The 25,107-nt window shown below is 40.7% G+C and overlaps 1 protein-coding gene across 1 annotated transcript in view; it reads left to right on the plus strand.

Annotated features, from left to right (window-relative positions):
* Positions 1-24,526, plus strand: part of SNTG2 (syntrophin gamma 2) — a 278,507-nt gene extending 253,981 nt beyond the window's left edge. Inside the window, exons 18-19 of the mRNA XM_078772595.1 lie at positions 8,856-8,966; positions 22,504-24,526. Of these exons, the coding sequence (XP_078628721.1) occupies positions 8,856-8,966; positions 22,504-22,650 (258 nt within the window). The 3' untranslated portion in view covers positions 22,651-24,526. The remainder of the gene's footprint in view (positions 1-8,855; positions 8,967-22,503) is intronic.
* The last annotated feature ends 581 nt before the right edge of the window (positions 24,527-25,107 follow it).

A 25,107-nucleotide genomic window follows, 5' to 3' on the forward strand; every position in this document is an offset into this window, starting at 1 on the left:
TTTATGATGTAATCGCTCACATGGTCTGGCAGCCATATTGAATCAAAGAAAAAAAAACCTTCAAAAACAGAAGAGTTGGCTCACACCAAGTTGACTGTGTAGGTTAAGTATTCTATGAATACCATCTAGTTGTTTTAATTTATTGATGTGTTTGTAGAAATGATTTGTGTGAATTTCTACTCACACGTGGTCATACAATGGTTAGATGCTTGCTGGCAATCCTCCATCTTCGTTACGCTCGACAAACGTAGCAAAATGAGAGTAAAGGTGGGTGTTCCATCAAGATACAGCCCATACTCCCCAGAAGCTGGTTGAAGGTCTTGGCGGGTAAAAATGTCGTGAAATGTTGCTTTTTCAAGAGTCGAAAATACCAATGCTTCAGGGTGATCCGAGTAATGGTTAAACAAAATATATATTCCACCAACAAAAAGCGATCTAAAATGGCGGAAGAAAATAATAACCCCGGGAAGTAGAAAAGTTCATCGAGCTGTCGTGAACAGTGAGCGGATGATGAAGTAGCACTCTGCTCATAGTCCCAAGGGAAATCAAAGAACAGTGAAGTACTATCACGCATGCCATGTAATCACGCCCTTTTAGCTCAAAACCCCTTGAGAGTCGAAAGTCCACATAAAAACCTCTTCTTCTTCACCCTCGTGAAGGAGCGATTCGACATGAATATTGATTTTCCTTTACAGACCAGTGTGCTATTTTTTGACATACATTAATGTATACCTTATTACCTCCTGCAAATGCATTATCTACCGCTCTGTCCAATGTGGTTACGAGCTTGTCATGTGGAATGTTTGTATATAATGTGGAAAGATCTAAAGTTGATAAACATTTAGCCATATCCTTGTTATTAATGTTGTAAATACTGTCGATTACTGACCGGTTTGGAATTGTCAATTATCCAGAATTTCTCAATACCAGAATATAACCTGGCCTTTTCATGGAAGATGAAAGAGGAGGAAAATGGAGGGGGAGGGGGAAAGGGAGGAGGAGGGGGAAAGGGAGAAAAGGAAAAGGGGGAAAAGGGAGAAGGGGAAAGGGGGAAAAGGGAGGGGGAAAAGTTATATATATATAGATTTATTTTAATTACACAATTAATCAATCAATTGTTGATTCTCGCAATTTTCGTCATACCTGTCAGGTTACCGTCTGACATCCTTTCTTGTTTGTTTGTCTGTTTATCTCTCTGTCTGTCTGTTTGTGAACAAGATATCTCAAAACGTTATGAAAAAAAATGATAAACGAAATTTGGTGGAGAGGTTGTGTATGTGGAAAGGATGAAATGATTAGATTTTGTTGAAGATCCGAGAATTTTTAAGTGATTCTTCACCATTGAGAGATAGGGTGAGCAACGACATATAGCACGATATCTCAAAATGTTATGGATGAATTCCGACGAAACTTGGTGAATGAGTTGATTTGGCGACAAGAACAAGCAATTCGATTTTGGTTCAGGTCCGAATCCAGATCCAGCCTATCAGTGGGATACAAAACGAAAACTGTTGAGCCTGGCGGAGGTATGCGCTCCACCGAATGCTGTTCTAGTTTGGAATGTAATATTCGTTTACTGCAGGATGTTCACAAACATTTACATATTCAATTTTCTCGCTTTACACAACTCTGTTTATACTCTGTACTCCGTGACGAACTTTCCCTCGCTCTCTCGGAGGAATACAGTAAACATATAGAGACAATGATTATTTCAAACAAATACACTGCTAATTTGAGTTCATATCAATGAAACAGGAGATTTAATTATTTAAAAGTTGGTATCCGGAGTCGCGCAGGAGTCATTAAAGGGCTGCAGGATACCGACCTATGCCCTATGGCCTACACCAATCACCATTAGTAACATATGGTGATGCAACAGAAGTAAGAGAGAAATTATATTTGTTTAGTATCCTAGGAGGCATTTCGCCACTCCTGGATGTTGCCTTCAACTAATGTACAGCTCAAAAAACTCCCAAGACAGGTGGCAGTGCATGAGGCATTGACAGAACAATTCCAAAGTGTCCAAAATGTAATTGCAGACACCAGCAGCAACATTTCCGCATCACATTTCTCACACTTACAATGCAATACTGTCTATCAGCTGGACAGGAGAACAGCTAGAAATGTTCCATGATATTTATTGTTCCAAGACAAGTCTCTTGGTATTGTGTCCAGTGTCGTTTTGGTAGACACGTTAAATATCTGACAATGGTGCAGAGGTAGTGCACTTGCCTTTGAGCTGTCTAGACTGGGTTTGATTCCCGACCCAGCTATAAACTACCAAATTGATGTATTACAAACAAAGCGTTCTATCACGAAATGTGTCAACCCACGGATGGAGGTCAAGTTGAGGACCTTGAGGAAGAATTTAGGAATAATTGGAGCCATTGTCACACACCCAACCTGTCCACCAAATTTCGTCCGAAGCCGTCCGCAGCTTTTTGAGATATCCTGCTCACAGACAAACAGACTGGCTTGAAAATATAACATCCATCCACCCTCGGTGGTGGAGGTAACTAGCACAGCTCCCCGAGAAAATCAATGCTCAAATCTGACGTTTTCGATCACTGAATGGTCTACATCCGAGACCAATGCAGTTATCATATGGCAGGTGTTAGGACACCTGCCAGGGGAGAGGGGTGGCTGGGCATCAGTATTTAATTCACCCTCATACAGAGCACTACACTGGATTAGAGCACACACACACACACACACACACACACACACACACACACACACACACACACCATCAAATAGTCTAGTTTCTCTGTTTCAATGACAAATAATTATGAGTTAAGTGAGTACACTAATTACTGTGGTGACAATTACTAATCAGGCACCGATAATGGAAAGTAAAGGTTGAGGTTAATGTTCCTGCTGGGATTAGTTAACGATTTGATTAGTTAAGATAACCTACAGTAGATGTGAGTGATACATTTCTGTGGGGTTAGTCTTATTATTTATTTAGTACTGGATATTTGCTTTTTAATTACTAAACTGGATAGAAAGACAGACAGGGTATAACATTAAGATTAGTGTTGCAGTTAGAGTTCCGGTTTGAGTTGGTGTAAGTGTTAAAGTTAAGGTTTGGTTAGGGTTAGGTAACATCAATGGCAGTTAACATGACTACATTTGTGGTGAGGATAGGCTTATGAGCTCGTGCTCGAGTCAACATCAACTTATTCAATTAAAGGATAGTTTTATTTGTTTATTTATTACATCCTATAGCATTGCCTGATTATTCGATTCCATATTCACTTTGTTATTCGGGGCCATTTATATACAATGTAAATATGGCATAGAGTTTGATTTCCCTCCATGCTCCATACATGCCCCCTCCCCTCCTCTTCTTCCTACATATTTTTTAACCTCTTTCCTTTCTTTCCCCACTTATCTCACAACATTCTAGGCTCCGGTCCTTCGATGTTGGCCATGCCAGCCTGTGGTGGATGTGATAAGCATAGAATGCCTCAAGGGTGTCAGGATTGTTCCAGATTTCGTTGTTTAGTGTTAAACAGCCGTAGTGACTGTTATAAAAAGTAATCATACATGTTTATGGTTCATAATATTTTTAAGCGGTGAAGCCGCTTCAATATTTGGCTATGAGCTTCCTTCCATACATCCATTCATCTGTCAATAATTAAGAGGAATAACCTTTCTAACCCACCAAGTGTAATTCTGCAGGGTTTCTAAAGTACATTTCCAGAGGGTTATAGAGCGTGATTCTAAGGGGTTCTGAAGGGTAATTCTAATAGGTTCTAAAGGGTAATTCTAAAGGGTAATTCTAAAGAGTAATTCTAAAGGGTAATTCTAAAGGGTAATTCTAAAGGGTAATTCTGAAGGGTAATTCTAAAGGGTACTAAAGGGTCATTCTAAAGGGTAATTCTAAAGGGTCATTCTAAAGGGTAATTCTAAAGGGTAATTCTAAAGGGTAATTTTAAAGGGTAATTCTAAAGGGTAATTCTAAAGGATAATTCTAAAGGGTAATTCTAAAGGGTAATTCTAAAGGGTAATTCTAAAGGGTAATTCTAAAGAGTAATTCTGAAGGGTAATTCTAAAGGGTAATTCTAAAGGGTAGTTCTAAAGGGTAATTCTAAAGAGTAATTCTAAAGGGTAATTCTAAAGGGTAATTCTGAAGGGTAATTCTAAAGGGTACTAAAGGGTAATTCTAAAGGGTAATTCTAAAGGGTAATTCTAAAGGGTAATTCTAAAGGGTAATTCTAAAGGGTAATTCTAAAGGGTAATTCTAAAGAGTAATTCTGAAGGGTAATTCTAAAGGGTACTAAAGGGTAATTCTAAAGGGTAATTCTAAAGGGTAATTCTAAAGGGTAATTCTAAAGGGTACTAAAGGGTAATTCTAAAGGGTAATTCTAAAGGGTAATTCTAAAGGGTAATTCTAAAGGGTAGTTCTAAAGGGTAAGTCTGAAGGGTAATTCTAAAGGGTAATTCTAAAGGGTAATTCTAAAGGGTACTAAAGGGTAATTCTAAAGGGTAATTCTAAAGGGTAATTCTGAAGGGTAATTCTAAAGGTTACTAAAGGGTAATTCTAAAGGGTAATTCTAAAGGGTAATTCTAAAGGGTAATTCTAAAGGGTAATTCTAAAGGGTAATTCTAAAGGGTAATTCTAAAGAGTAATTCTAAAGAGTAATTCTAAAGGGTAATTCTAAAGGGTAATTCTAAAGGGTAATTCTGAAGGGTAATTCTAAAGGGTACTAAAGGGTCATTCTAAAGGGTAATTCTAAAGGGTAATTCTAAAGGGTAATTCTAAAGGGTAATTCTAAAGGGTCATTCTAAAGGGTAATTCTAACGGGTAATTCTAACGGGTAATTCTAAAGGGTAATTCTCAAGGGTTTCGTTTGTTGATAGGTTTTGCCTATTCCATATTGAAATGCCAAACTAAACCGTTCCCTTCGGACACGGGTGCAATTTTTTATACGACTGGTAGAGCTGCCTCAGGCACGATACACCACAATAAGCTATTTGTTCACGTTAATACACCGTTTGTCCATGGAGGAAAAATCCCTTTGCGAGGTTTTTTACTAACATTAGTAGTATGCTATTAATTATTGTACACCTCTCCTTTCCTATTTCATCTCCAGACGCTGCATGACGTCATGGCCGGGCACCGAAGTGGCCTGGCGATGACACGCGCTGAAAGGAAGCACTCAATTTTCACTCCGGTTGTTTGTTTTCTTTCTTGTTTGTTTGTCCAGGCGATATCTGTCATCCTTTGAGCTAGGAAGCTGAAATTTCGGCACAATAGTGAGCATGTGCTTTGGCAAAAATAATATTTTTTGTTTTTTGATTAATCAATTAATTGATTAGTTCTTTAATTATTATCGATTAATTAAGTACTTATTTATTTTCTTTCTCATCTGGACAATATCTCAGGCATCTTTTGAGTTAGGAAGCTGATATTTGGACATGACAATGACCAAGTGATTTGGCTGTAATGGGTATTTTTGATTTATTGATTAATCAAGTAATCGATTATTTAATTATTCGAATAATTACTTCATTTTTTTTTAAAGTTACAGATTTGGATGAAATGGTGGTGGTTTAGGTATGCAATTAGCCAATTGATTAATAGTTTAATTATTTTACCATTATTATTTATTTATTTTCATTATTAATCACTTATTTATTTCCTTTCTCATCTGGGCAAAATCTCAGGCACCTTTTGAGCTAGGAAGCTGATATTTGGACATGACAATAAACCACCGTTTTTTTCTTTCTGCATTTTCCCCCGCAAAGCGGGGGTTGGCCTTTTTCGGGGACCGTGGTTGTTGTTGTTTTTTGGTCCCCTTTTTGAAGCAATGTTTTACGGCCGGATGCCCTTCCTGCCGCCAACCCTGTTTGTCGCCTTTTTACGACACACAGGGAATTACCAGTGAACTGGTACTCAATTTGCCGACCTCGGAAGGATGACAGGCTGAGATGACAGGCTGAGTCAACCCCCCTGGCGTTAATTCAGCGATCGACCGGGATTCGAACCCAGGATCCTTGGATCCTAAGCCGGCACCCTAGCCGCTAGCCCAACACCAGGCTCTGACCAAGTGATTTGGCTGTAATGGGTATTTTTGATTTATTGATTAATCAAGTAATCGATTATTTAATTATTCGAATAATGACTTCATTTTTTTTTAAAGTTACAGATTTGGATGAAATGGTGGTGGTTTAGGTATGCAATTAGCCAATTGATTAATAGTTTAATTATTTTACCATTATTATTTATTTATTTTCATTATTAATCACTTATTTATTTCCTTTCTCATCTGGGCAAAATCTCAGGCACCTTTTGAGCTAGGAAGCTGATATTTGGACATGACAATGACCAAGTGATTTGGCTGTCGATGGTATTTTGATTTATTGATTAATCAAATTAATCAATTGATAATTATTTATTGATTAATCAATTAGTTATTTAATTTTTGATTAATGAATTTAATTTTCAAAAGGTTACAGCTTCGGGTGAAACTGGTGGTTTAGGTATGTTATTAGCCAACTCAATAAGAAATTAATTATTTTACGATTATCATTTATTAATTTAATTACTCAATCAGTCAATTATTGTACATCTTTCCAATACAGTCTCTATATGTTGCACGGCGGGCGGCATTGCCGTGTGCCGAAGGTGCCCCGACAATGCCGCGCTGGAGGATGTTGTTTATTTATTTGGCATGGGGGCAGTGTACTTTGAATGTATCTGTACTTGTCATTAATGTTGTTATTACTTTTGTTGTTACAAATGGCCTTGGAAAAATGCCACGATTAACTGCATTATAGCACAGATATACACCTTAACACGGATTTCACCCAAAGCGGAATTCCCCCTACTTGGGGAGGGGGGCAAATGAAGGCGCTACAACCTCCAACGTGTGGCAATTAGTCCTCCTGTCAAGTTTGGTTGACTGGATAATTAATGATCAAATGTATCGCGATCAGACAGACAGACACCAAATTGCGTATTTTAGTATGGTTCCATTCACCTATAATATTTTGCATGGAACTGACTTTTTCAGCACCATCCCATTATTTAGGCTATGAGCCAAGGGGGTTGGTCGGTACCATACAGATGGAGTAAGGCTCATTGTGATTTTTAGCAAGATATATGTCCCTAGATATGAAAAAAAAGTGATAGCAGTGTATAACTCTCGGCCATCTCTGTGTTATCACCCGAAATATTATTATAGGCTATGAGCCAAGGGGGTTGGTCGGTACCATACAGATGGAGTAAGGCTCATTGTGATTTTTAGCAAGATATATGTCCCTAGATATGAAAAAAAAGTGATAGCAGTGTATAACTCTCGGCCATCTCTGTGTTATCACCCGAAATATTATTATACGCCTGCTTCGCTTCGCCAAAAAATGTGATATTTGCTAAAATTGGAATAAATATGTTTTTAAGGACCACAGAGTGCCGAGATCGAGATCGTATTTGTTCGAGAGATCATGACCCTGTGGGTTTTGTAAGACGACTTGAATATACAGCATACTAAGCTACACTCAGTCTGCCAAGCCTGGGGGATTTTTTTGTATAATTAATTCTCCCCAATTAGAGTTTTTAACCACAACTTATGATCAGCGGTTGACATGATAGCCTAGAGGTAGGCACACTCCCCTCTGAGCAGTCTAACCTGAGTTTGAATCTTGGCCCAGGTATAAACTGCCATCCTGGTGTTTCGCAGGCAGGGTGCGGTCTCTCGGATCGACATCAAACTGGGCATGCAGTCTGCTCGCATTAGTCGGTGACATTCAACATCCCATGGGGTCCTTCGTGAAGAGTGGCCGAGCTATCCCAGGCACCCTGGCCAAATTCCAAATCCCTGCCCTAAATTTGCTGAGATTTGGATTTCGTATTCAGTTTGCATTTAGTATTCAGTTTGGATTTTGTATTCCGTTTGGATTTAGTATTGCACTTTTCGACCTATTTCCAAAAATTGCTTTAAAACCTACGTTTCACACAAGGAATTATATTATCAGTAGATTATTATTATTATTATCAGTAGATTATTATTAGGACGGAATGATTTTATTTTGGTGAAGATCCGCATTCGGATCCGGCTACTATAATGTTTTAAGTGATTCTTCACCATTGGGGGATCGGGCCAAAACGATACATAGCAGGATATCTCAAAAAGTTATGGACGGATTTGGACGAAACTTGTTGGACAGGTTGTGTGTGTATCAAGGAAGAATCGATTCGATTTTGGTGAAGATCTGAATATGGATTCGGATATGATCATTATTTAATTTTTTAAGTGATTCTTCACCATTGAGTGATGGAGCTAAAACCAACATATAGCAGGATATCTCAAAATGTTATGGCCGGATTTGGACGAAACTTGATGGACAGGTTGTGTGTGTATCAAGGAAGAATCGATTCAATTTCGGTGAAGATCTGGATCCGGTTCCGGCTAGTAGCATTTTGAAGTGATTCTTCACCATTGGGAGATGGAGCAAAAACGATACAAAGCAGGATATCTCAAAAAGTTTTGGACGGATGATTTTGATTAAATGTAATTCTGTATTGTGATTTTCTGGTGTAATCTAGGATACAAAACGTAAACTCTTCACCTGGCGGAGGTGTGCTCTCTACTGAGTGCCGTTCTAATTCTGCATGTATTGGAATATTTGGAGTATCTTGATTTTATAACTTTATGAATGCCTCATATATGAAAATCTCAAGTCTTGTGGGACAAGTGTCCAAAGCTGGAAAATTCCTTCAAAAGTAACATTTGTCCCATTTATAATGTACATACAAACTTAGTTCTGATGATAAACACATGTCCAGGTCAAAGTATTATACTGGATGAACATTAAGATGTTGCTTTGTCACAATTCTGGAACCACAGCTCCCACTATGGTCCTTCAAGTTTGGACAACTTCGAGGATCTTCAGATGATGGGATTGCCAGAGTGAGGTTCCTCTTCATGGACACCGAGACGAAGATTGTAGAAAGAAAGGTACGTCTTTGAACTTGTGTTTCTTTCTCCGTTTATGATTTTATGTGATTGTGATATTTTCCTCTGTACCGCAGTTTGTGATTCAGATTTAAACACATTTTCCTCTCTCCAACCACTTTCTTGTTCAATATTTTTCCCCTATCTCTCAATTTGCAGTGGAAAGTATTAACATTTTGAAATGCACTATTTTGGGGTTTATGGGCCGCATCAGATAGGATTGATTTCACGTGTGTGTGCACAGCAAAATATTCTGCTCACAGTTCATATAAATGTACAAAGCAAATGCTTCAAATGCATCAAAACTGCAGCCGGTTTTCTGCTCACAATCCACAATTCCCATTAATGAAATGGTGCGCAAGGGAGAGGCCATTTTGTAAAAGCTCAGCGCAGTGAAATTTTGTTGATTTATTTTCTAGTGGATTTTATTCATTCCTTTTATTCACAGTTGCTCTTTGTAAAATGACAAATCATTATCCATGCGAGGGCTCTACATAGCAAGGGATGTTTCAAACTTTCTGAAATAACTCTTCATTACTGATGATAACGGCTTTCTAAAAGCGCTGATGTTCTTCGGGTGTAAATTCTGTACAACAATTGCACTTCGACAAACATGCACCAATTAGCATTATCATAACGTTTACAAAAGGGAACTAATTAGCAATGATTTCTCTTTGTGATATTTAAAGGAAATAATTTGCAAAACACCCATGACTGAAATTTAGGTCCGACAGGATGTTATAGTATAGTATGTATATACAGTATATATATATAGTCACGTGAAAAAGTAAGTACACCCCATGTAAAGTTTTGACTTTTTCAACATATTTCAACATACAGCTATTTAATCTTCATTTCAACAATATTGATAGATAAAGGTGATATAATATAACAAATATCATGAAACATTTACATTTTGTAGTCCATTGTATAATTTAAATAAACATAAATGGAAATTTCTCATGTGGAAAAAGTAAGTACACCCCTACATTTATCACTACTTCAAATACCTAAAATTTGAATCAGGTGCACCAGCTCAGGTGCAAATGATTAGAACATCGTTAGAGAGGATCTTGGAGGAACCTGTCTTATTTAAACCTCAGACATTTAGTTTGGTTTGCTCTTTGTTGTTGACGTGTGTGGCGTCACCATGCCGAGATCAAAAAATCTCTCTGAGGCCTTCAGAAAGAAGGTTATAGATGCCTACGAGTCTGGGAAGGGATTTAAAAAGATCTCCAAACAATTTGAAATCAATCATTCGACTGTCCGGAAGATCACCTACAAGTGGAGAAGATTCCAAACAACTGCCAACTTGTTCAGGCCAGGCCGCCCCAGCAAGTTCAGCCCGAGAGCAGACCACAAGATGCTGAAAGAAGTCTCTAAGAACCCCAGAATGTCATCACAGGACCTACAGGTAGCTCTTGCCACTGTTGATGTCAAAGTGCACGAGTCTACCATTAGAAAGAGGCTGCACAAATTTGATGTACATGGGAGGTGTGCCAGGAGGAAACCTTTTCTGTCCAGAAAGAACATCAGGGCAAGACTAAAATTTGCCAATGAACACCGAGGCAAAGACCAGCACTTCTGGAACAATGTGCTCTGGACAGATGAGTCAAAGGTAGAGCTATTTGGCCACAGTACCAGAAGACATGTTTGGCGAAAACCAAAGACAGCATTTGACCACAAGAACCTGATACCAACTGTAAAGCATGGTGGTGGAAATATTATGGTTTGGGGCAGCTTTGCTGCATCAGGGCCTGGGCAGCTCACCATCATAGAATCCACGATGAATTCTTCATTGTACCAGAGGGTGCCTGAGGATAATGTGAGGCCATCTGTCAGAGAGTTGAAGCTCAACCGAAGGTGGACCATGCACCATGACAATGACCCTAAACATACCAGTAAATCCACCAAGGAATGGCTGAAAAGAAAGAAATGCAGGGTTCTGGAATGGCCAAGTCAAAGCCCGGATCTAAATCCCATTGAGATGTTGTGGGGGGATTTGAAACGAGCTGTGCATGCAAGAAACCCCTCAAACATCGCACAGCTGAAAGAATTTTGTACGGAGGAGTGGGCAACAATTTCTCCCAGTCGATGTCAGAGACTGGTCGACAGTTATAAGAAACGCCTACTTGAGGTTGTTTCTGCCAAAGGGGGCAATACCACCTATTAGAGCCAGGGGTGTACTTACTTTTTCCACATGCGAAATTTGCATTTATGTTTATTTAAATTATACAATGGACTACAAAATGGAAATGTTTCATGATATTTGTTATATTATATCACCTTTATCTATCAATATTGTTGAAATGAAGATCAAATAGCTGTATGTTGAAATACACTACTCACAATAAGTTAGGGATATTGGCAGGTTCTTCGGTGTGGTTGATTTTGTGTATTAATTATGTTGAAAAAAGTTGTTGGTCCTAATTCTATGGTTATTAATGAGTGTGAAAAAACACAGCATTCTTGATTTCAATACCCTAACCCTAACCCCTATAAAAAAAATTAACTCACTCCCACAATATCCCTAACTTATTGTGAGTAGTGTATATATATATATATGTATAAACTCAACATCAAAAGAAACTTATCAAATCTTTAGAAGGACACTCATTGAAATCCTCCACGCAAAAATGAAAAATATTTGAACACAGAGGTAAAGTTCAGCTGTCTTTACGAAACACATGTCAATACACAAGAGGTTGCCTCAATCACAAAAAAACAAAAAGCATGAACATCACAAGGGGTGGTGCAACAAAAGTCACAGCACTGCAACACAAAGGCACGCACTTGAATACAGTCAAAACAAAATGACACAGGAATGGACACAACACTCCTAACAGTCAAGGACATAATGACAGCAGTCCTCAATATCATGTGTGTCCTTCCTGAGCTGTGATGCAGGCTGTCCACCTCCGACACATGCTCTGCACCAGGCGTCTGATGCGGTCCTCGGGAAGTCTGTCCCACTCCTCCTGCAAGCCTTGAATGAGCATTTGCCGATTGACAGCCATTGATCTCTTTGATGCAAGACCTCGACCAAGCTCATCCCATAAATTCTCAATGGGATTGAGGTCAGGGGAATAAGGCATCCAAGGCATCACTTCAACACACTGTTCCTGGAGGAAGTTGGTGGTCAGGCGAGCAGCATGGGGTCGAGCATTGTCCTGCTGGAAAACTGTGATGTCAGGATGAGCCTGGAGAAATGGCAGCAGATGAGGTCTGAAAACCTCATTGACATAACGCTGAACCAGTGAGATTACCTTCGATGACGACCAGAGGTGTCCTGAAACGGATGGAAATGCCGGTCCATACCATCACACATAGGTCCTCCCCAATGATTGATCTGGCGAATACAGCATGATGCATACCTTTCCCCACCACTGCGCCATACCTGTTGATGCCCATCAGCAGCGTGGAGGCAAAATGTGGACTCATCTCCGATGCATTGCGTTCAACACTGGACCTCTGCAAGGACGTCTTGCCACCGGGCCCCAAATTCTCAAGCGCCTCCGCACAATAGAGACACTGATGCAGTTGTTGTGGCGACCTTTTGTCACTGCAGCTGATTGCATCGCAGGGCAGAACGATCACGAAGATGCTGCAGCACAATCCAGCGGTCTTGGTTTGGGGTGGTTACCTGTGGTCTTCCTCTTCGTGGACCATCATTCACAGTTCCAGTTTCACCGTAATGCCTGGCCAGGTTGGAAATTGCAGGCTGTGAGCAACCAAGACATTGGGCAATTGTTCACTGGTTTACACAAGCCTCAAGCATCCCAATTTCCCTTAAACGTTGTTCAGATGTCAGGCGTGGCATCTGAATTTTGTTGTTTTCCCTGTCAGAAGCCTCTCGAGTGACTATAGACAGCAGTAAATTAATGTCTCACCACGAGAACTGAAGGATTTCATTATGAGGGTCATTATTTAAAGGGAAAGATCCCTATGCAGAACCACTCAAGCATGCCATTGTTGATCAACCAGGTGATTGAAGTGAAGTTCCCGTTACATAATCAGCCATTACAATTGAAAAAACGTGTTTGTAAAGCTGCACTTTTCAAAAAATGAAAGTGATAAGTTTCTTTTAATGTTCAGTATATATATATTGTTGTGGATCTCCGACGTCGTCTCTCCACTTATCAAGAGGGGGTTAGTCCCCTTGTCCTTTTATCTGGCCGACGCGAGTCCTGGAAGTTATAACGTTCCTTCCGGTCGGTGGTAAATAGGTTTGTTGGTCGATTTTAGTCCTATTACCTAATTACTACCACCGACCGAAAAGCAAGGGAATAACTCCCGCTCGAACCACGGATATTGATAGGATATGCCGAGCGGATAGCAATCCGCGATCCGAGCTGTTAACAATGTGACTAAACCCGATTGTAGCGGTTCCGAATCGTGCCACGCTTACCCAATTAGAGAAAAGACTGATGCGATCGGATAAGAGGAAACCAGGAAAATAAGAAGAACAGATGGGTTTATTAATTATGTACAAAGAAAGAAGAGGAAACAAAATGAATATACAAGAAAGAAAGAGGAAGAGAAAGCACACAGGGCAGTCTTAATTACAGTCTTATCTTATTCCCTGGACAAACGGGCCCGTCTCACACACAGTCACTCACACAGGGAATTGCAGATGGTAGGTTGGAAGGTCACCAGCGCGTCCAGGCTCCAGTCCGGCTCCGGTCCAGGCGATGAAAAACCCGGCAGGCAGCTCTTCGTATAGCATAACGCAACGCGAACGGACAATTATATCACGGGGGGAAGGCTGGTATATTGCGTACATACTTTGCGCACGACTCGCGCCAAATGCCGCCTCCCCAATGTCCTGTACGCAAGCGCCATTTGTGCAAGTCCTGTCCTCTCCGCACCGTCCTAAGGTCGACCTTCGCACCGTCCTCTCATCAGCGCCAGCGAGTAAGTCCTGTAAAAGGGCTTTGTGCGCTCGCTTTTATAATCCAGCCAGCGATCGCTCCGCGAGCCCAAAAGCCACACCTGTCAGGCGATGTCACTACAGCCCTATACAGAATAAGCTGAATGTTGCTCTCCCCAACGCCGGGTGAGCCTGGCAGCCTGGTTGGCTGGTTATTGCTTACCGGCCCCGCACTGATGGCTGGGTGACGTGGCCACACCTTCTCCCTGGCGCTCCGCCCCCTTTTTCTGGGCTTCACCTCGTGGCTTATGGTGGCGTTGAGCAAACTCAAGGGCAGCGAAGGCTGCTGCTGCTGCTGGCCAAGGAGCGCACCAAATTGGGAGGGCCATGGGGCACAGACTGGAGGGCGTGCTTAATGGCGTCACTTGGAAGGGGAGGCTGGCAAAATGGACGAATGGGCCTACTTCTTATTTAATTGACACAACGCAGATTCAACTTTTGGAAATAGCCTTATCTAACATATATTATGAAATAACTGATGTCCTATGGGGACCTACGTGTTGCTTGTGGCCTATCTATGGGGTGCTACCTTTAACCTTTAATGATGTGCTATTTACAACAAGTGTGGGTTCTCAAAACCGCAACAATATAATATGTGGGAAAATTACACACCCAGACCAGGAATCGAACCCAGGTCCACCTGGTGAACTGTACCATTGCTTCTTTGATCTGGGCATGTAATTTTCCCACATACATATGTTAATTGATTAGTTATAATCCTGTTCATTTATTTTATATGGAAGACACTGTGTGATCTTTATCATGCACCAACTAATGCTAGTGGGCTCTTACACAGCTTACATCTATCAGAGGAACGCCCGGATGATTGATCATTTGGACATTTGAAAGTGGGGTCAGGAATCAAACCCAGACAAGCACAGCTCAAGTGTTTAAACATGCTTCCTCTGCACCATCCCTTTGGATCAACTTCTCAAGCTCACAATGTGAGATATCACTTGTTGTGCTCATAATGGTGGACCTTCTCACATTAAGAATGTAACTAAAGAAATCTAGAATTTGAAGAAGACCTCTTCTTTTGCACCTTCAGATGCATATTGCTGCTGAATCAGTTTCCTGGGCTATTGTGCACATTCCTGGATGGGTCACCATTCCGACGCAGGATACTCGAATGGCGCATTCATCCCAGTAAGCTGGTACTCATTTTGCCGACCTCGGAAGGATAAACAGGCTGAGTCAACCCTGCCTGACAACAGCCTGACAGGGGCTTGAACTCAGGACCTTGAGGTGTCAAGTCAGCCACCTTAACCATTAAACCAACACCAGAAAGAACCACCTTCAGAGGCCATTTTTCCCCGCAGAGCAGGCTAAACCAACACCAGGCTAAAACAAAATTAGAGATTAATAATATATTTCCAAAATGAAGGACACTTGATGAACGGTTTTAAGAAACGGTAGGATAGTGTCAAATGGACAATAGCAGATTCTGCAAAGTCGAAACTGCAGAATTTACCTTCCCTCGGCACAAAGGTACTAAAATGGGCAGAAATTGCCATATTTACAAAATACTTCAATACCACAGTCCCGAAAAGGTCGCAGAAGCATAACCAAGAAGGAATGATCAATAATGATGACGCAACACTTGCATGTGAAGCAAACAACACTGTACAACCACAAATAGTAGTCTGATTGAATAAAGAAAAGACTCCAATGATGACTGGAGTATCGGAACCCAATGACTTCAACTAGATCATTCAGAGAAAGCAGCATTCTCAAAGTGTGAAGAGCTAAAGCACGATACGAGAACTAGGAAACTAAAGAAAATTGATGTCATACCAGTAATAGAGCTCGCTACTGGAGCAATAAATATGAATGTCACAGAATATTTGAAAGGGATACCAGTAATACTGGAAAAAAAACTAGCTGCATCTGGAAGTTGCCTGGGGTTTAGTGACAATCCTGAAAAGAGTTATTTGAGTAAACATGCTACGACATGGAACACCAGAAGATGTTCTTGTGCTTTATCCTGGAAATATCACACCTTGTTCTTCAAAACATGAAAACAGATACTTTGGGCCCTGCAAGAGAGTTATGTTCAATCTCTTGATGCCACTTCAAGGAGATTGTAGCCAGTGGGTGTACATGCCATATGTGCATCGCATCAGTAAAGACACACACAGAGATACACAGTTTAGGAAATGTGGCACAGGAGGAGGCCATTCAGCCCATCATGTCTGCACTACACGAACCGCAGAAACCATCACCCAACCATCCACATGTACCCTAAGCACCCATGCCAGTATATGTACAACCACCCACAGGCCCCTAGACACATTAAAACTACACCACAAAGACACTACAGTGACATCTTTTGTAACATTCCCCACCAAACAATGAAAACTACAAAAACTACATCCACACCCACATCACCAGAAAAGCAATAAACTGCAACCTGGGCCCAAACCGTATATTGGACACAAAACCCCCATCCATCGATGACGCAGAGAAACTACTCTCCAGGTCTGATCATGTTCACTTTTCATTTCACACCTTCGCTGTGGACACCACCCAAAACTTTTACATTACAAACATAGACTTGATGACACCACTGACGACACCTGCAACCACTTCCAGGCCGCTCCACAAACAATAAAACATCATGGAAGCCTGTACGGTCTTGCCTTCACGTAGGCAAGGGCACAACATCTTGGATGTGGGGGATCTTTGTGTTTCTCCTGTGAGATCGATCGGCTATCTCCGTGCCGAGGGCCTTTTCAACCACAATTGACTGGGGCAACACAACAACCATAACTGATCCACACACAAGCTACCTACAAGTCCTGCCAATATCCTTGTACCCCTCTATCTCCAGTGCCTCTAGGTACTGTACCTATTGTAATTCCGATTTTAACCATCTACTCTTTCTGCTGTCACTACTTTACTAGGGAGACAATTCCATGTTTTCACTACTCTCTGATGGAAAGACAACTGTCTTAATACTTTCCTAACTTTCATCTTCTTTCCCTCAAGCTTTGACCCTTTCTCCTTTGACACTGTCCATCCTGCTGTAAAATTCCTCTACACCTATCTTTCCCACATCCTTCATCTTTCTATAATTCACCAAATGTCCGTCCGTCTGTTCGAAGGTACCGCAAAAACGGCTCAACCGATCTCAACGATATTTTGGGTGGGTAATCCTGGGACCCCTGGGAGTAAAATAGGCTATAATGCTTTTCCAATTTTTCCAAGTTTTCCAATTTTCCAGTTTTTCCAAACAATGGAATAAAATTTACCGATATGAACAGTGATGTGGCTTTTGTTGAAAGTCTACAAATACTGTTTATTCTACGTACCAGGAGAGAGTAGATCGACTCCTGACGAACTCTTCCTATAAAAGCGTGCGGCTCCAAAGTAACATGGCAGCGTGTGCAAAGCGACTGAGAAAGACGTGTAGTGCCCGCTTCCGTTTTGCAGAATTCAATCTTTTTTCAAAATGGGCGCCATGTACTGTTTAGATTTTGATGATTTGCATGTGATATGATTCAACGGGTGTTTATATGAATCGTTTAAAATAAAAAAGCCTTCGATTTCTGATATTTTTCCTTTTCATTTGGGCCTCCCAATTGAAGCCCCGCCCGTAGGGCGCGTACTGTTGCTTGTTATCTTAACTCCAGGAATGCTCTTGAGGATCTTGCAAGGTGTGGTAACAAAATTCTACGACCACGTGAATCCTGGTGTTGGCTTGACGGTTGAGGTGGCTGGCTTAAGATCTCAGGGTCTTGAGTTTGAGCCCCTGTTGGTTGTTGAAATAACACCAGGTGGGTTGACACAGCATCTCATCCTTCTGAGGTTCGCAAAATAAGTACCAGCTTACTGGTAACAGGGGCTCTGTGTTACAGCTGAGCTTCCAGGATATGATGCAACCAGCAGCCACAGACTGCATATGAAACAACAACAACAACAAAAACGACAAAAAATTTATTTTAAAGTAATAAACATGTACAAATTACTCACCTGGACTATAGAGGCTGATGTTTGCCCTTTTCAACTCTTCATGGCAGGAACATTGTGAGGCAGTGCACTTTGCCCAACATTTCTGTAGTTGATGCAAAAAACGTTCGAAGGCCTTTCTTCAGAATACTGCGCAGTTTCAGTTACCACGTCGTTTCCGATGTTTTTATGCCTCCGCCGACAAAGTCGCCGGAGGCATTATGTTTTCGGCGTTGTCCATCCGCCCGTACGGGCTAAAACTTTTTTTTCTCAGCAACCATATGTCCGATTGAGACGAAACTTTCAGGGTAGGAGTGACACCCATGCAGATTGTTTATATGATAATTTTGACGTTGTAGGTCACGTGGTATGGCAGCCATCTTGGATGCGAATTCGTTATCCTAAAAATCTGAAATTGCATGCACATATTCTATGACCCATTTGTATTGAAATATTAAATTTATGACATCATAGGTCACATGGTTTGGCAGCCATATTGGATTGAAGGAAAATATTTAATAATTGTATATCTGAAACCGCTCAACCTATTGATGCGAAATTTTACAAATATAATCTAACAGCACTGTTGCATATAGCTTGAAAATGATGATGTCATAGGGCATGTGGTTCGGCAGCCATGTTGGATAGAAAAACTAACCTTATCCGATCAACACGAAACTTCACAAACGTGATCCCCTACCCATACATATGCAGAGTGATGGCATCTACCCGTTGTGGGGCTATGCTGAGGCATAATGGCGACACAGTCACATTGTTCTAATTTGTTATGATCCCGATGATGTTTCACCATGCTTGCGTCATGCAAAAAAAAAAAAAACAGAAAAAGTTGTTGCTGTTTTCAATAATGTTGCCTTTTCATGTGCTCTATTTTTCTGGTCTTGGCGCAAGAGACAAAAGTCTCCTCCTTTAAAACTTTTGCTGCATTCACTGTGCATTTTTTGTTTTGCATAATCATGTGCTGTACTTGTCGCTCTTGCACCTTCTGGGAATTACTGACGGCATCCAGGCGCACACGTACTGGGTTCACCAGCGCATGTGGGCTCGCTCATCCTCTTATTAGCATTGAACCATGAACCTGAGCCATTGCAGCATTAATGACTGCATGACCTACAATATTGATGATGTGACATGGCAGTGTTTCCTTAACTATGCAGGGTGGCTCATTGGCTAATAATTTTGTGGAGGCCGGAATGCTTCTCCCATATATGGGAGATACCCCAACATATGCAGCTCACAATCATCTCAATCTGAGTGTCTGTCTTTTGTACACCTCTCCAGCATGCTACACAATGTATTACAATGTTTGGTTAATCCATTAACCTGTGGCCAATAAGCTGTGACTATTTCTCAATGGGAAGGGCATTTAGATGATGCTGTTTAATTTGTGGTCTCCTCCTTTACAAAATAGCAGAACCATAGCAGAACCAGTGTGTTCTGGCCATCTGACATTTGATGCTCTGTCTTGTAGAGATGTCCATCTCTGACTGTACATTTCTTCCCATTTCAGCCTGCAAGCACGATTAGTGTCCTTCTACTTTTCTTCAGGTGGTTGTCAATTTTTTCAGGGCCAACAACTTTCTCCTTCACTGTGACTCAATACATGGCAGGGCTGCATTATGCTCCTCAGCATTCATGACTGCTTGTGGAGTTGTGAAGCTAGGATCAGATATTCACATCTATGCAGATAAACGAGATGACCAAGCTGCTTAAGTGCTAAAATCACTAAAAATAAGTAAAAACTGTGGTTTTCCATGTAGAGCATTGTAAAAAAACATAACTTCCATCTAAATTCACTACATGGTTGTTTTCCAGGGTAAAATATATCATTGATAGTTTCACTTGGGAGGGGGGAGATTACAATTAGACAATTATTTTGGGTAAGCAGGGGAGTCTGACATTTCCTGTTAAATCCATTATAATAAGCATATATTTTAGTTCATTCAGGGGGAAGATTATGTGTGGGTTGGGAGTGAAATCTGCCACAGGCATGATGGCCAAATTCAAAATTTGTGACCAAAACTATAGTATTCTGCGTCGGTGGCAGCCTGCCCAGGATTGATTCACAGCCATGGAGATATTTATGACTTTTTGTGGGTACGCTTTGGGGACAAATCCATAAATAAGTGGCCATCTATTTATTAAGTACACAAATATGTCAGACTTGATTTTTGAAACCCCTCCATCTGTAAACCCCCTGCCCCCTTTCCCCTTGTCTTACACATAATAATAGTAATAATAATAATAAATCTTTATTGTCCCATATTCAGGGAAATTATCTTTCACTTCCCTCTCTTTACTTTTACATCCTCCCAATATAGTTGCCATTCTTCCACATTCCCATACTTTTAATTATCTCATCCTCCTTTCTCTTCTTTTTACCCTGCACTCACGAAGCTAAAAGTGGGGTTAAGCGATCGGGTGCGTATGTACATACGTACGTGTCTGCATTTTAAAATTCATTTTCTCGACAACCGTTGGTCCAATTGACACAAATTTTTCACCATAGGGGACCCTCCTACTGTAGAAGTTTAAAGTAATAATTATGATGTCATAGGTCATATGGTATGGGTGCCATCTTGGAAAAAACTTGGCACCTCTATATCTCTGAAACCACTTCATGGAAAAAATTGAAACATGGCTCATTGTCAAGTACTCCCCATGGGGAATAACATGTGTTAATGATGATGTCATCATTGCCTTCATTATAACGTCATAATTCGACAAGTACAATGCTTGATCCGATCAGTATGAAAATTTTTGAGGGTCACCTAGGGAGAATTTGGTAGACAGAATTAAATTAATGACATCATAGGTCACGTGGTTTGGCAGCCATGTTGGATTGAACATAAAAACTTTAAAAACCTTCTCCAGAACGGCTGACCAGATAATTGCGAAACTTCATGTACATGATCTACTATCCTTGGTGAATATATGGTGTTCATGAATAAATCGCAGGTCACATGGTCTGGCAGCCATATTGGATCAAAGGAAAAAAAAAACTTTCTCTGAAACAGCTGAATCTATCGAAGTGAAACATTCCAAATATCATCTAACACCATTGCTGCATATAGTGTGAAAATGATGACGTCATAGGTCACGTGGTTTGGCAGCCATTTTGGATAGAAAATGAACCTTATCCAATCACCACAAAACTTCACACACCTTATCCTTGTGTAATTGGAGCCCGAGTGTAAATTTATGATGTCATAAATGTGGTTGGGCATATTGTCATATTGGATCTAAGTGAAAATCTTTGAAAATCTTCTTCTCTGAAACTGCTTAACTGATTAATGCGAAACTTTAGCTAATTGATCAACAACCCATGGGAAATATAGTTTTATAAAAGGTACATCATTAGTCACTGGTCTGGCAGCCATATTGGGTCAAAGAAGAAAAAACCTCAAAAAAACAAAAGAGTGGCTCGCATCAAGGCTTTCTCAAGACTGCGCAGGGTCCTGCAAGTATCCTATGAGTACCATCTAGTTGTCATTTTTATTCCCTCAATTTAGTGCCCTCTCTCCTCTCCTGCTAATTTTGCTCCCTTCGCCCACTCTCTCCCCCTCCACCCCTCCCTCTCCCCCATGTATACATCATAAGTAGTTTGCGTAAAATATTAGGGCTGGGATTTTCAAAAGTTTGAGATTGTAGGGTCACATGACATGGTTTATGTTTTACATTTAATTAGCTCCTCACATAAACTGGTTCATAATATCTCCATAATCACTGCCATGTCATCTCCAGTAACAATTGTCGATGTTCGGTAATTGGCATGGAACCAAAAGAGTTACCATTTTTGAAATTGCAAAAGCAGTTACAGAGTACTGCCAGCCCATTGATGTATCTCAGGTTGGGAAATATCCCTTATTGTCTAGCTGCCAAATTCATGATAGTTCTGAATCAGCGGTTCGTAACCTGGGGGTCGTTTGGGGTTTTCTGGGGGTCATGAAGGAGTCATAAATAACATCAATTTGTTGAGCCCATTTTTAGGAACCTAACAAAGGTACATACCACACACAGTATTTTGTTCGCGTATGCACGTACGTCACGACCCCCAGGTTAAGAACCGCTGAATGATGATAGTTCTGAATCAGAATAAAGATTTTAATGGGAAAATCAGGGGTTTTTTTCAAGGGACAAGTTTGCTCCGTATTCGGTACAGGTGTGCCGCGGACCCTGCGCAAGCCGATTCCCACATCCTCTGAGAATAAGACGTCCTTTAAAAGCTTGTCTGTTACCAGTCGCTTTATCTCCCAATTCCCATTTCCACCCAACCTCAACCCCTCCAGATTGTCTTTGTTACTTAGATTGCCAGCTCTATGCAGCAATTAAACCGGGCTCTGCAAACAGCTCTGCAATCTTTGTGTCGTCCATATTGTTTACAGCCTACCATAATTAATATCTTCCGAGTGCTACCCTCACCTTATTCTGTTTCACTGAGTGATGCTGAGCTTCACAGAATCATGATGTCAGTTTTAGAGATGAAATCTATCCTTGACAATTTTATTCCTCACCTGAACTTGGCCGTTAAATAATTAGGTTGATAAATCATGATGTAGGGTTTCTTGTCAGGCTTAATATGTATGAGTTCTCATCCAGGGCGTAATGTAAACTCATCACTTTCATGATTTTTTTCTTCTTCAGGAGCTGGAGTTTTCGAACTACATTGCTGTACTACACTGTGTGCATGCGTTCGTGGCTGCCCGGGTCTCACTGGTTGACCCTGGCTTTGTGGAGAGTCGAAGAGGCCTACACCAAGCAGGCTGCAGCAAAGCCGGGGCCTGTGGATAGGCCTGGAGCCGCGGCTTTGCTTTTGGCCGTGAAGTTCAGCCCAAGCTTTTCAGAATTCACGACATGGCTGAAATGATTATTGGTTTTCAGCACCTGAATTATTTTGCCACTAGGAATGCCACCCTACTTAACTCTGCCGTCTGGTGAACCATTTCATCACGAGAATGGAAGGGATACGGGCCCGCTACTCAGGAATCGCCATTGCCGATTACAGCAGAATGGAGCACTTTGCCGTGACACAACTGCGCATTGCAACTGGCCCGTGAAAGGGCCGCAAAATGACCCGGGGTGTTAACATCATGGCTGAAGCAACAGCGCTAACCTTGGTTTACCTTCCTGTATAAGAGTTTGTCAGACCAATCACAATGACGATCAGGGGCAGGTTGGAACGGAGCCTTCTTCTTGTGCAGGCGATAATTTGCACAGCAACTGAAACCGAAGCAAACTCCAGGAAAGGTTTCACCTGCCAGCTCTCGGAAGCTTGGGGCAGCATCATAGAAACATCCCCAGGGTCTGTCTGAGGTGTATAAAAAGAAAAGATAATATTTTGAGTAAAGAAACTATTCTTATATATTAGTTTTGTATGTGCGGTATGATACATGACTGGAAGAAAGCTCGCTGAAAATATACCGGCCATTGTTACGATTATCATTGCATCAAGTGCAAACTTTCTCTTGATGTTCCATGGTTAGCTTTAGCTTGAAGAAAGCCATTGTGATTATTTATCTTGTGTCAGTTTGAATGGCTCCAGGGAAAGTCATTAATTTTGTTTGTGCTGTTGTTGTTGTTGTTGTTGTTGTGGTTGTCTGGAACTGCACAGAGCTTGGAGCCCTTGAAGCCTAGTTTATGGATCTTAAATGAAATCACATTAACATGTCATCCCATTTATTTTATATTTTTTAATCATTATTTATATTACAGTAGACGATCGTGTAAACGAACAGTCTTTGAGACAAGTTCTCCTAAAATAATAACAAGAAATAAATTAATTGATTTAAAAAATTTTTTTTGCAATTGTATCTCATCAAAATTCTTTTTGAAGATCATTCTTTTTTTTTTTGCAAGTCTACATTTATTTGTTTTTAAAAGTTGGACCCACACTATTAAACTTATCCACACTTATTTATGCACAATTTAATAAGTGTAATTCATAGGTGTAAAAATAGTAATCCTTTGGTGCTCTAAATGCTCAAAAAAATTTTTTTTTTTTTTGTAAAGACATTTTTGGTAACTCCCAAATCATCAAAAAATTGTAACACGTTGAATGAGCGCAAAGAGACGGCCAGTCCGTGTGAAAGAACCATAAGATACACCATATTAACGGGCAGGTTCCACGGCTCTCTAACAGTCCCTTGTCTCATTTCTCAGCATGGCTGATTCTACACTTATTACAGCAGCAAAGCAAATGATCTGGAATCGATTTATCTGTGCCATGCTTCACCGCACTCCTTACCATCCCTCTGGCATTGCTGTCCGGTTTCTCTACCCCAAACGCGTTTTCATCTCATGCTCTGTAATTCCACGCTTCTGACGTTGCTTATTGTGTTTCCCAGTCATCAATATAATATGGAAGCAGGAATTGAGATGACATTATACGTAGACGAATTTCGCTGATCGAAAGATATGGTTGGAGCAACGGTGATGAGACCGGTTTATTCGGATGACTGTCTGAGCATAAAAAATAAAAATGGCCGCTTCGTTACACAGTGGGACTTTGCAGTTGCGGTCCAGTCCCGGTGAGATTCGAATGTTGCCCCGAAGTAAGAACCATATCTCTCAGCTCCTGTCAGGAATCTCATGCTGTAACCACGAGGTACATACATTCAATTTGCATGCGGATTACAGGGGTTCAAGGTATGCATTAAACTTGCAACGATGGAAACCGCAGTGTCCTTTGTCATTGGTTCAGTCCCTTAAAATAAGGAAAACGTGACTTCTCCTGAGATTTGATGGATGTCATCAAATTTCCAAAAAACTAAGCATAGACTTTACAATTACAATGTCTTGTATTCCTCTTTCGTATTGCCTATGCCTTCCTGGTTTTTTTTGTACGTTATGGAAATCGAATTAGGCTGATGGAGGAGCTTGCGCGTAAATCGCATTCTGGATGAAGGCATCGGGACTCGATGAACAAACATTCTTCTTCATCATTTTTTAATAAAGCTTTGCAAAGTTTATGCACAAAAATACTTTTAACAATATCAAACGGAACATAATACGTAACAAAGTATGTTGTTTTAACATGGCTAAGCAATTAATGGAAACCTTTTGCATTGTTATTTGACGGTGGAAGCTGGAGATTCACTGCTTCCCATTAGTTCTGCCTCCAAGCTCAATTACCTACTCACCACGGTTGTTTTTTTTAAAATTGGAAATAAACAGCATTTCCAAATTCCAAATTTGATTTCCAAAATTCCAAAATTGAGGATTGCATTACTAATGAGATTTTTTTCCTCT

This window comes from Myxine glutinosa, chromosome 2, assembly GCF_964187855.1.
Source record: "Myxine glutinosa chromosome 2, kmMyxGlut1.1, whole genome shotgun sequence".
Lineage (NCBI taxonomy): Eukaryota > Metazoa > Chordata > Myxini > Myxiniformes > Myxinidae > Myxine > Myxine glutinosa.